This window comes from Panthera leo (assembly GCF_018350215.1).
Source record: "Panthera leo isolate Ple1 chromosome Y unlocalized genomic scaffold, P.leo_Ple1_pat1.1 chrY_random_Un_scaffold_88, whole genome shotgun sequence".
Lineage (NCBI taxonomy): Eukaryota > Metazoa > Chordata > Mammalia > Carnivora > Felidae > Panthera > Panthera leo.
The window spans coordinates 181,334-193,538 of NW_024962242.1; the positions used below are offsets into that span (position 1 = coordinate 181,334).

At 39.1% G+C, this 12,205-nt stretch overlaps 1 protein-coding gene across 4 annotated transcripts in view; it reads left to right on the forward strand.

Moving 5' to 3' along the window:
• Positions 1-11,702, forward strand: part of LOC122212886 (putative gamma-taxilin 2) — a 60,654-nt gene extending 48,952 nt beyond the window's left edge. For 2 of the 4 annotated variants that reach the window (XM_042926873.1, XM_042926872.1), the window contains one exon: positions 5,435-5,564. In XM_042926873.1, coding sequence (XP_042782807.1) covers positions 5,435-5,447 — 13 coding nt within the window. In that variant the 3' untranslated portion in view covers positions 5,448-5,564. Of the gene's footprint in view, positions 1-5,434; positions 5,565-6,793; positions 6,915-7,465; positions 7,525-10,768 lie in introns of those variants that run through there. The other 2 variants (XR_006199346.1, XR_006199345.1) reach the window with 2 other exon arrangements.
• Positions 11,703-12,205: the final 503 nt, after the last annotated feature.

Genomic DNA, 12,205 nt, shown 5'->3' on the forward strand with positions numbered 1-12,205 from the left:
TTGGTCAGATCCAGATTGATTAGGTCTGCCGGTGCTCCTGCTGGTCTGCTGTGTGACACTGGGCAGAGCTGCTAGGCCGCCTGGCACCTCCACACATAGTATAGTGCAAACTAAGCTACAGTGACTTCTAGATAGTGAATTAAAACATTGAACCTACTACCTACCAAATTCACAAAGCTGACTCTTGTAATCTTCTGGAGACTATAGGTGACGCTGGTTGTTTTTTATTTATTTTTATACCCAATCACATAAACTGCTTTGAAGAAAATAATTTTGTCTTTATTTAAAGAGCTCTCATTTTGTCAGTGCCCTTAAGCAATTATGAGTTTCATCATTTAAACACTTTCCAACTTTCAATATTACCATGAAATAAATATGAGAAAAGGTAGAAGATTGAGTGTTTCGCTAAAAAAAAAAAAAAGAAAGAAAAAAGATGTAGCAGTTTTCTTTATCCCAACATTGTATTCTGCTTCCATCTGTACTTTCCACTTCCCTCATTCTTAGAGACAAAAAGATGGCGTTAGAAACTTTGATATGTAACAGGCTACATAGAGAAAAGAGGTTATGTCACACCTATTTGGTTGCTACATTTAGAAGCTGATCCTGTGATTTTAACAAAATGACTAGGTAGTTGAAAGAATCCATCAGATCTGTGTTTCTGAGAAAATGAGCACATTTGAGGAAATGCAAAATGCTCTTTAGGCTTACTGACTTTAGTTGCTTTCAGAGAGAAATTTATCAGAGAAAATATTCTCACCAAATATTCTCAAGTCCAAGTATGGAATTCACTTGGGAAGGAATCTCACAGATGAGAATTGTGAGAGTCCTGTGTATCTTACATGTTTTATAGTTCTTACCTTGGAATGGCCACACTGAAGACATCATACCACACAGACCCTTTCAAAGACGATTGAGAATTTTTCTAAGACCTTTGATGACTAGTACACAGCCATACAATGTCTGGACTTGAAACAATTTGAACGTCATAATTTCAATCAAAGCTCCTGTTCTAACATTTTGTTGTATAGAACACCTCTAATATTTGTCAAAATAGGAGACACTTTCATTTCCCAATAGTGACCATTAAAACAAAAACCTTAAATATGATTTTTTTCTTTTGTTATAAGTTCTTTTTAACAATTTTACTCTGTTGAAATAAGACTTACTTTAAATAGTTGCGTAGCAAAAGCTTTTAAAGCTTGGCTTTTAGCACACATCCAGGCCACTCTAATGGCCTGAAGCAATACTAAAAATCATAAAAATCAGTGAACATTCCCAAGTTTTCCTTTCGCATTACATGACAAGTTCCAGGATCATACTCTTTAAGGCAAAAGTGTGTCAGTTCTCATTATTTGGACATTTTGTAAGGTTTATAATTAAGAGATCACTATATAACATCCCCCCCAAAAGTTGTTATAAACATCGCCATCACTTCAAAACTGTATTTAATACTGTGAACCAGGAAGAGAGGTAAGCATAAAGAGGCCTGTCTACTCTGCATCGCTCACAAATGAAACACTACTAAAATAGAATTCTAAAGAAAATTCTTCTGAAAGCTTTTCATAAAAATATGCAACACCATTGCTTTGGTTTCCTCTGCATCCAGGAAACTAATCATAAAATTTGAACCCTCACGTTACCATGCCTCAAATTCTATCTAGGGTATTCTTTTTTTTTTTTTTTTTTTTTTTTTTGATTTAAAATTTAATTAGCCAACATACAGTGCAATATTGTTTTCAGGAGTAGAATTCAGTGACTCCTCACTTACAACACCCAGTGCTCATCACAAGTGCCCTCATTAATAACCATCACCCATGTAGTCCCTCACCAACTTACCTCCCTCCAGCAACATCAGTTTGCTCTCTATTCTTGAGTCCCTTGTGGGTTGTTTCCCCCTCTTTTTTCCCCTCCCCATGCTCGTCTGTTTTGTCTCTTAAATTCCACATGAGTGAAATCATATCGTATGTCTTTCTATGATTGACATTTTGCTCTCAAAATGTGTGAAAGATTTCATTTTGGGGGATGACTGAGTAATATTCCACTGTATACCTATCCACATCTGTATCCATTTACTAGTCAATGGACATTTGAGCTCTCCATAGTTTGGCTATTGCTGATCGTGCTGCTGTAACTCCTAGGGTACATGTGCCCCTTCAAACCTATATTTTTGTATCTTTTGTGTAAATACCTGATAGTGGAATTTTTGCATTCTAGTGCTTTCAATTTTTTCAGGAACCTCCACACTGTTTTCCAGAGTGACTGCACCAGTTTGCATTCCCACTAACAGTGCAAGAGAGTTCCCCTTTTCTCCACAGTTGTCAACAGCCGTGGTTTCCTGAGTTGCTTATTTTAGCCATTCTGACAGGTGTGAGGTGGTATCTCAGTGTGGTTTTGATTATTATTTCCCTGATGATGAGTGACATTGAGCATCTTTTCATGTGTCTGTTAGCCATCTGTATTTCTTCTGTGTTGTTATAAACTTTCCTCTCAGAAATGCTTTTGCTGCCTACCAACTATTTTGGACCATTATATTTTTATTTTCATTTTTTCCACATTATTTTTCATTTCTTCTTTGATTTCTTCATTGACTCATTCATTCTTTAGCAGCATTTCATTTAACCTCCATATAATTGTGTTCCTTCCAAGTTTTTCTTGTGGTTGATTTCTACTTTCATAGTACTGTTATCAAAAATGATGCATGATAGGACTTTAATCTTTTTTAATTTGTTGAGACTTGCTTTGTGGCCTAATATATGATCTAGTCCAAAGAATGTTCCATGTGCACTTGAAAAGAATATGTATTCTGCTGTTTTATGATGGAATGTTCTGATTATATCTGTTTAGTCCATCTGGTGCAGTGTGTCATTCAAAGCCATTGTTTCCTTATTTATTTTCTGTTAGATGATCTGTCCATTGATAGAAATGGGGTGTTGAAGTTCCCTACTCTTATTGTGTTACTATTGATTAGTTCGATTAGTTCCTTTATGTTTGTTGTTGTTTTATATGTTTGGGTGGTCCCATGTTGAGGGGCAGGATTGTTTACAACTGTTAGAACTTCTTGTCAGCCCTGCCACTGCAGAGCCTGGCCCAGGGCTTGATACCATGAATCTTAAGATCGTGGCCTAAGCTGAAACCAAATTTCAGATGCTGAATGTACTGAGGCACACAGGCGCCCCTTTGGGTACTTTATTCAAATTAATTTGTGATAGAGTTATTTTTATTTGGCTTAAAAATAAGCTTTTTGGGGCACTGGGTGGCTCAGTCATTTAAGTGTCCGACTTCAGCTCAGGTCATGATCTCACTGACAGTTCCAAACCTGCTTGGGAGTCTCTCTTTCTCTCTCTCTCTCTCTCTCTCTCTCTCTCTCTCTCTGTCTCTGTCTCTGTCTCTGTCTCTCTCTCAAAAAAAAAAAAAAAAAGGCTTTTCTAATTTAGTATTTTTTAGACTGGCAGAAATATTGGTGCTAACCCAAATATTTGTTAAGTTTATGTGACTGGGGTTAATTTACAGTAAAAAAAAAAAAAATCATAAAATTCACTTTAAGTTTATAAAGTATGCCTTCAGATTTGCCAGCATTAAGCATAATACAGACATACAACTTTTATTCTATATGGGCTTAATAAGTAAGTTCATGTTATTATTTCTGTTACAAAATTTGCAAGCAAGAAAAATAACTCAGTATGATGACTTTTAAAAAATGTTTTACGATATTTTCATGAGTAATCCAAATATATTAAAAAATAAAAGCAAGGGATTTAGAGAGGTGTAAGTGGAATGAGATTTCTGGTGAAGTTTTCAGCAATGCTATAGCATGTATAGTGAAATGGTTTCCCTAAATCTTTTGCTAACTTGAAACTTTAAAGTTTGCTAAGGTAAATTGTGGATAGTCATTGAGTATCTAGATCATTTTCAGATAAGATAGAGTAATGAACCGTTAATAATTGAACATAGGTTTATCTAGTTTTGGCTTTATATAACAGAGAAATTGAATATATTAGTAAACATTTTCCATGGAACAAGGAAATATTTACTAAGAGGAATAGCATGCTTCTGCAATTTATAATGTACTTATAAGTTTGACAGTGCTAGCGTAAAGATGCTAGTGTAAAATGCTAGTGTAAAAGACATCCCACAATTGCCTGCTAGGCATTTCACTAGAAATTAAGGATTTTAAGGGTTAAGAATTCTAGTAAATATGTATGATAATATAAACTACTTAGAAATAATAAGGGTGAAAGGAAACAATTGTTTATGAAAACTAGGCAAGGAAATACAATAAGTAATTGTTCCAGAATGAGAAAAAATGTAAAAGACAAAAATCTAAATGGATGTAAAAAAAAGTTATAAACAGTTTGTGGAACAGCAATCTAGGGAAGGAAACTTTATGTAACATCAAACTCTCTAATAATGGATGGATTTATTTGTTGCTTTTCAAATAAGTTTTAAGAGAGGCACCTGGGTGGCTCAGTCTGTTAAGCGTCCAACTTTGGCTCAGGTCATGGTCTCGCGGTTTGTGAGTTCGAGTCCAGCGTGGGGCTCTGTGCTGACAGCTCAGAGCCTGGATCCTGCTTGGGATTCTGTGTCTCCCTCTCTCTCTGCCCCTCCCCTGCTTGTGCTCTCATTGATACAATGTTGGCACAATGTTTAATGGTATGATAAATCCCTAATTGTCTCAGCCAAACACAAATCCATGTGGTTTTGTTTTGGAGGTTTGTCTGTCTCAAAGGTGATACTTACCAAATGGAAGAGTGTGGACGTGGGAGTATAAAAGTTCAAGATTCAAGCCTTCGTTCTCACTTAGATGGCCACTTCTTGTAGTATCTTGGATTAATGACTTAAATTCTCAGAACTTTACTTTTACATTAGTTTAAGAAAGTGGGAGTAATAATTCCAATTTTATGCAGTTGTGTTTGGAGGACTGCACATGCAAGGGCACTCACTGGTCCTGACACATCAACAAAAGCTAGAACATGAAGAATTGATGAAGCAAAATATATCAAACTGGGTTTTTGTATGTAAGTGACACAAAAGGAAATTAGTGTAATTAGGACACCTGGTAGAAACTCTCACCACATCCTCTAAGATGGAAAGTAGTGTGCTGCTTGTTAGACCCCAAAAGTCACTAGTTGATGCAGGACGGTGTAGCTGAAATGATCTTTATATAAATAAAGTTAGCTTTAAGTCCTGTCTGGCTATGTGTTGGGGACCACCTCATCTGGGACAGGAGCTTTTTGTCAATCTCAGGCCCTCACAAGCAACAACATATTTAAATGATGAATTATATCGAGGTATATTCCAAGTCCTCGACCATCATACTTAGACTTTCAGGGTGCTATAGACTGATGGTCAATTTCCTGAGGTGTCTAGGAGTGGAGAAGGGGATGGGAGCTCATGTTCCCATACATTTAATCTACTTGCCTTGGGACTTTTCCAGTATCGTGAAATGATGTGAGATGTGAAAAGCGCATGCCTGCCTGGCCTGAGACAACTGCTTTTACTCTTCAAAAAAGAAAATCTATCACGTAGAGGGGCCAGACCCTGATTGAGGAGTGTAATTTGCAGAGGTTGGAGTTTATTTTGCCAAATTATTTGTTACATTTCCTGATACATAGTGATAATTTTGGAGTAAATGCTTTTTCTAAAAGGTAACCATTATTCATGAACACTGTGTCACTCAACTAAAGGGCATACAGTGGGTAAGTATATTTAATTTCCTTATACTGAGCATTCAAAGTTTTCCCTTACACAGAACCTGTGGGAAAGAGTAAGCACACACTTGGAAACTCTTTCTGCTTACAGATGTGTAAAGAAACCATTTTTTAGAGTAGAGTTTCACTTAAGCACAGTTAGAGAGAATCTCAACCAGATGTGTTAAAAGTCACTTTAATCTTCCAAGATGTGGGTATTTCAGATTTCCCCACGCCCATGTATGTATTTCAGTAACAGTAGCCTGAAAATCATCTAGTCATAAAAGAATGTTACTTGGTACTATTCAGTTTGGAGGGGAAGAATGTTTTCTTTGGGAGAACAATAAAAAAAGAAAATGATCAGAAAAAAATAATAGGAAAGTGGGTATCCTGGGTTGTCTGCTGTAGAGTCTAGGAGGAATCTGTTCAATTAAGGTAACACCCCTGGGAGAGGTATCCAGAAGTAGAAGTGAAATCATCAAAGTGATCTGAGAAATACAGAAAAATGTATAGCATGGTTTTGGAAGCCATAAAGAACTGAATCCCTGCTGGGAAAACAGCAGTGAAGAGTCTAGATTTTATTCAGCTCTTGCTGTCTTGAAGATGGGTTAGACCAGTGGACTGATGAATACTGTGTTGTTTTGTTTGTTTGTTTTTGTTTTTTGAGTTGAGTCATAAGTTAACATGACTTACAGTTCCTCCCAGTAAAGTGAATTGTGAGGTAGTTTTTAAGTGCATCAACAAAGCTGTGCAACCACTGCCCACAAGGCAATACAGGGTGTTGAATGTTTAGCTTTTAGATGACATATATTTCACATGCTGTTCAGTTTACCCTTCAAAGTGTAAGATTCAGAGGGTTTTCGTACATTGCAAAAGTTGTGTAACCACCACCAATCTAGAACAAAGAAATTAGGTTATTTAGTAGAAAGGATCATATATTCTGCTTGTTCTTGAGTTTTAGTAAACAGTTTGAGGATGAGTGAAAATAGTTTTTAATGGATAGGTTGTTTGTACTGCAAAGTGTTCTGTTGCATAACTACCACTGGTAAATTAATAGGAGAAATCTGATCATTTTAGTAATTTCAGTTCCATCCTTGTTTCTCTAGAAAATACAAAAAAAGGAATTTTTACATTTCTGCAGTAAGTGGAAGCCCGGAACTGAAATTGTCTGTCACCTGATTTCCTCCTTCTCAGGATCACGGATGGCGTTGCCCGGGAAGTGGAGAGGTATTTTTCCTTCACAGCGGTTTGTCTGAGTAAAGTGGGCTGCTTTGGATTCAACGTTATCTGCTTTCATCCTGAGAAAAGGGCTGATCGTATTTCAACATTATGAGTCCATAGTTGTTGGGTGGAAATATTTTTGTGCAGCCCCGTGAAATTCCATTTTGGCGGCTGGGGTTAGAGAACGGCTGGGTCTTGCCTCTCAGCTGGAGGTCATACTGCCCCACGCTGACGGTTAGCACCCAAGTTCTTAGGCATTGGATTAGTGGTGTTTGACACGTGAGTTCATTCTTGAGTGCCTCGCCCAATATTGCCAATAAAGTACGATTAGGTCCTGTCGACCTATTTAAAACGTGTTCTATGGCTGCGAAAGCAATGACAGTCTTCCCGGCAGACGCTAAGGTAGGAGTCGTGCACGTCTCTTCTATACTTTTCTGGCAGGAGGAATCATTGAACGATGCTTTGTTCTCGGAATCTGGTAATACCAGGTTTGACCACCTGACACGTTAAATGCATTATTTTTAATGGCAATATAATGCCCATCATTGTCTTTTCAGCCCGAAGCCCAAAGAAGCACTTGAAGCATTGGACGCGCTACAAACCAATGACTGTCTTTGTGAGTATAATTTTATTTGCTCCCTAGTCATAAGTAGTCATAAGTAGGCACAGGCCTAATGTTTGTTACGTTCTAGAAGCAGTGTTCAGTTCATTCCTTATATGGGGCTTTCATCTTGGTTGTAGTATATAGGCTTTTACAAAACTTCCATTGTACTCTCTTTCAAATAGTACCCTAAGAGTGACACCTAGGTGGCTCAGTTTGTTAACTGCCTCACTTCGGCTCAAGTCATAATCTTCCACTTGGTGATTTTGGAGCCTCCTTTGCATTCTGTGTGTCTCTTTTTTGCCCCTCCAGCACTCACACACACATGCTCTCTGTCTCTCAAAAATAAATAAACATTAAAATTTTTTTTAAATAAAAAAAGTACCAAAAAAAAAAGAAGAAGAAGAAGAAGGAGAAGGAGAAGAAGAAGAGAGAAGGAGAAGGAGAAGGAGAAGGAGAAGGAGAAGGAGAAGGAGAAGGAGAAGGAGAAGGAGAAGGAGAAGGAGAAGGAGAAGGAGAAGGAGAAGGAGAAGGAGAAGGAGAAGGAGAAGGAGAAGGAGAAGGAGAAGGAGAAGAGAAGGAGAAGGAGAAGGAGAAGGAGAAAGAGAAAGAAGGAGAAGAAGAAGAAAAGAAACACAAAAACTGTTGTCATCCGCATTAGAAACTATGGGCTAGAGGGCTTTCTGAGCCTCTGTTACCTTCAAGTTTGACTCTATTCTCTCACCCATAATTTTGCTGAGAATTATGGCATTCCATCATTTACTATCTGCTTATTCACAGACTCATGCACACTAGACATGTATTATACCATAGGATATGCTCAGCTACACTGACCACCACCATTGCTGCCACCATCCCTGTCTTGTTGAGGCTTTTATCTCACTGGGAGAAGAGACAAGTTTACCACATGTGCACAGGTACATGTGCATAGGTGCACATGGTAAGGGTGTCAGGAATGGAGGTGGAGTGATTACAGTTTAAAAAACGGTGACACACCCAAAAAAAGCTCTGTTTCTTCTTTTAAAGTTTTTATTTACTTTTGAGAGAGACAGAGAGCACAAGCAGTGGAGGGTCAGAGAGAAACAGGGAGACACAGAATCCAAAGGAGGCTCCAAGTTCTGAGCTGTCAGCACAGAGGCTGACATGGGGCCTGAACTCACAAATCGAGAGATCATGACCTGACGTGAAGTCAGATGCTTAACTGATTGAGCCACCCAGGTGCCTCGAGCTCCCCACTTTAATTGATTGATTGATTGATTGATGGATTGATTATTAATTAGTTGATTAATTAGTTAATTAATTAATTGAGAGACAGACCAAGCAGCGGAGGGGGAGACAGAGAGGGAGAGAGAGAATCCCAAACAGGCCCCAAGCTACTAGGACAGAGCCTGATGTAGAGCTCTAACTCACAAACCATGAGATGATGACTTGAGCCTAAAGCAAATTGGATGCTTAACTGACTAAGCCACCCAGGCGCCCCTCGAGCTCCCCACTTCAGAGTGGGCTTGCCGGGCCCAGTGGCAACAGAATTAACAAATGCGGTGTAGTTCACATTAAAAAAGGAGTTGAGTGGCAGTACATTCAATTATCACAAGTAAGTAAATTCACTTAGTTGTAAATGAGTTATATTAAAAGTTAAAAGAGCTGCTAAGTTATTGAACCTAAGTTACTGATTTCAAAGTAAAAGCCACAGGACACACAAAAAGGGGAGGCAGTTGGGTGAGGAATCCCCATACCCCAGAGGTAGGTGGTAAGTGATGGTACTTAAACTGAACCTGGAAGGTGGGGCAGCACTTGACAATAAGCTCAGAGTGCCTAGAGGCACAGTACTGCAGGAATCCTACCCAACTAATTAAAAGTTTCTTGGGTCACAAGGGTCTGACAAGGAAGAGATAGACAATACCTACCTGGCACAGTTTGTCTTCAGTGGATATAGTGAGACTAGAGAAGAGTAGTGAAGCCACTCAGAAAGGTTTGGCTTTCTGAGGACAGAGATAATGCAGTTAAAGACAAATGGGGGAAGTTTTGTGAGAATGTGCTAAAATGCGAAGGATTTTAAGCAGGAAGAAATGTGAGTTACTTGTTGGAGATAATATCCAGCCCCACGGGTTAATATGAGAGGCACTTGGTAACTCATCTGATGGATTATTTATTTAGCCTTTTTGGCACCATTTGAACTCCTGGGTAACAGAAATCTGTGTCCCTTGTCATGAGTTTACCAGAGAGAGCACTTTGGAGATCTGAGTAAATGACCTATTTCTGTCAGATTCTGCTTCAAGTGCTACATGTGCAACTGACACATAGTACACTGTTTCCTCAGTTACTACAAAGTGAATGAGTGGGGACTCCTTGCAGAATACTTAGGGTAAACATGCTGGGAACCTGGTACCAGTCTTTTCACAGATAATCATGCAATCAGTGATCATATGTGTTTTAAAAGGAGATTAAAAAAAAAAAAAAAAGTTAAATAGATGCCCTGCAAAGGAAGCTTAAGAACAGTTTCTGTTGAAAAGGATTCCTGTATGAACCTGAGTTTCAGAGATTTTTGAGGGCTAGTTCTTATGAGTGAGACATCTCTCTCTATAACCATGTCTAAGGTTCTAAAGTTCAAGAGTGTACTGTATATACTGTATAGCACCGTGCCTGGAGTAAGTGAGGATTTTACATATACTGGAATCAAGTAGCAAAAGCAAGTATGAAGATTGAGACTGTGCAACTCAGACTATTGCAGTGTGAACTTGACAATACTTGAACTGGTAAACAGTGAAGAAAGGTAGAAGGAAACACATGTATTGATCTAGCAAAGTTCAGAGGTAATGGGCGTCGCTTGTTTTGAATTTAGACTGGAATTGCAAGTGGCTTGTTTTGAACCGAGACTGGAATTGCAAGAGAATACTGGGATGTTTCAGATGGGCTGTGAACACAGCATTAGACATAATTAAGGTGCAGTGGTGTGTTCAGCGTCTGGGAAGGTGGTGGTAGTGCCAGAGGTGCTTGCATAAAGATAAAATGGAGAGTTGGGTTGTGAGCCTGGATTGTAGTGTGAGGTGCACAAAGTGAAATTTCTGTTTGAGGGGACTCCAGATCTTCTTAACAACACAGACCCCTCTATTGGATTAATGAACTCCTGTCATGGATTCCTCTTCCCCACAAGAACTAAAGTCCAGTTTAACTTCTTCTAAACTAAGGCACTTCATCTGCTAAATCTGGGTAATCTTTACCCAGACAGATCAGATAATCTCTTCATTTTCTTTTGCAGACACCTTGTCCATCTGTGGGATCCTGCAACCAAAAGAATGCTCCCCCTCATAATCTTTCCCCAAAACAGATTCAAGTATGCATTCATTGGAGATGAAGTAAACATAGTAGACATAGACTTAAGCATTCTCAATCCAATTTCCACAGACACATTGGGTCTTCCTGGGAGGGGTGAGCAGAAGAGGGAGATAGTTTACATCTCAATGAGGTGAGCTCAGAGAGGTGGTAGAATTCCAGAGTTATGTCCTAGCAGTTTGTGCACCTTTTCTAACTATAGCAATGCGTTGAATACTTTTTAACGGGTTGTGAAAGCCTGGGAGTATTTGGAAGGTGGGGATTCTTGCTTTATCAGGGGTGTTCAGGCCAAAGGGGTGTTGAGGTCTGGACCAGGACTTCTGCAGCATCCAGTCACTTATTTAGTAAAGATCCTTCCATTTTTCCTTTGTCCTTCTTGTTATTGTTACATTCTAGCTCTTTCCTTCTCAAAATCGGAAACCCAGAGGCAGGGCTAATGATGAGTAAGGACACAGAGTAAGTAAATGGAAAATGGGTTACGCTATTGTATGAGAAATCTAGCATGCCTTGGTTGCTTACATGTGTGATGGTTGAGCATTCATTTGTGTGTGTGTGTGTGTGTATGTGTGTGTGTGTGTGTGTCTGTGTGTGTGTGTGTGTGTGTGTGTGTGTGTGTGTGTGTGCGTGAGCGTGGGGAGGGGTGAAGGAAGGAAGAGCATGCACACACCTGAGTGGTTGCATCTATCTTCTCCTTGGAATCTTGACTGCATTAACTCAAAGAGGTCTCTAATGGCCATTGTACAAGAACATAGGAGCCATAAGTATAGTCACTTCCACTTCTAGCACGTACTAGGACAGGTCCAGGTGTTGGTTGTTTTCATTCAAGCACATCCATCGAGTATTGAGGATTTCCAGCCTAGTAAAATACTGTTGTGTTCAGTGCAGCATAGTGTTTTTGCTGCCTAGGCAAAAGCATCTTTGCTTTAGTGATGTACCATCATACCTGTTTCTGATCAGACATCATCAGCATCAGGAAGACAGGAGAGCATTTCTGCTCAGTGTATGACCCCAAGGGCTGTTTTGCTGTTTCACTGTGTCTCACACACACAGCAGAACAGGAAAAAGTGAATAATGGGAGTCAAGACACATGGACTTGGCTGTCCACTTGGGAATTTGGACCAAATTACAGGGATATTTGTCTGGGACCTAGTGGTCCTAGGGTCAGATTTCCTTGTTCTGCTTTGTGGTTGGTTTATTCAGGCATATACAGTCCACCAAAACTTCTATAAGAGTGAATTCGCACATAAGGATATTTCTGAATTGAACGATAATTCATTAGTGTACTCTTTTACAAACAGGATGTTGTTTCCTTATAGAAGAATCATGAAGATCTAAGTAAAAGTCCTGAGTGCCGCGTTCATTA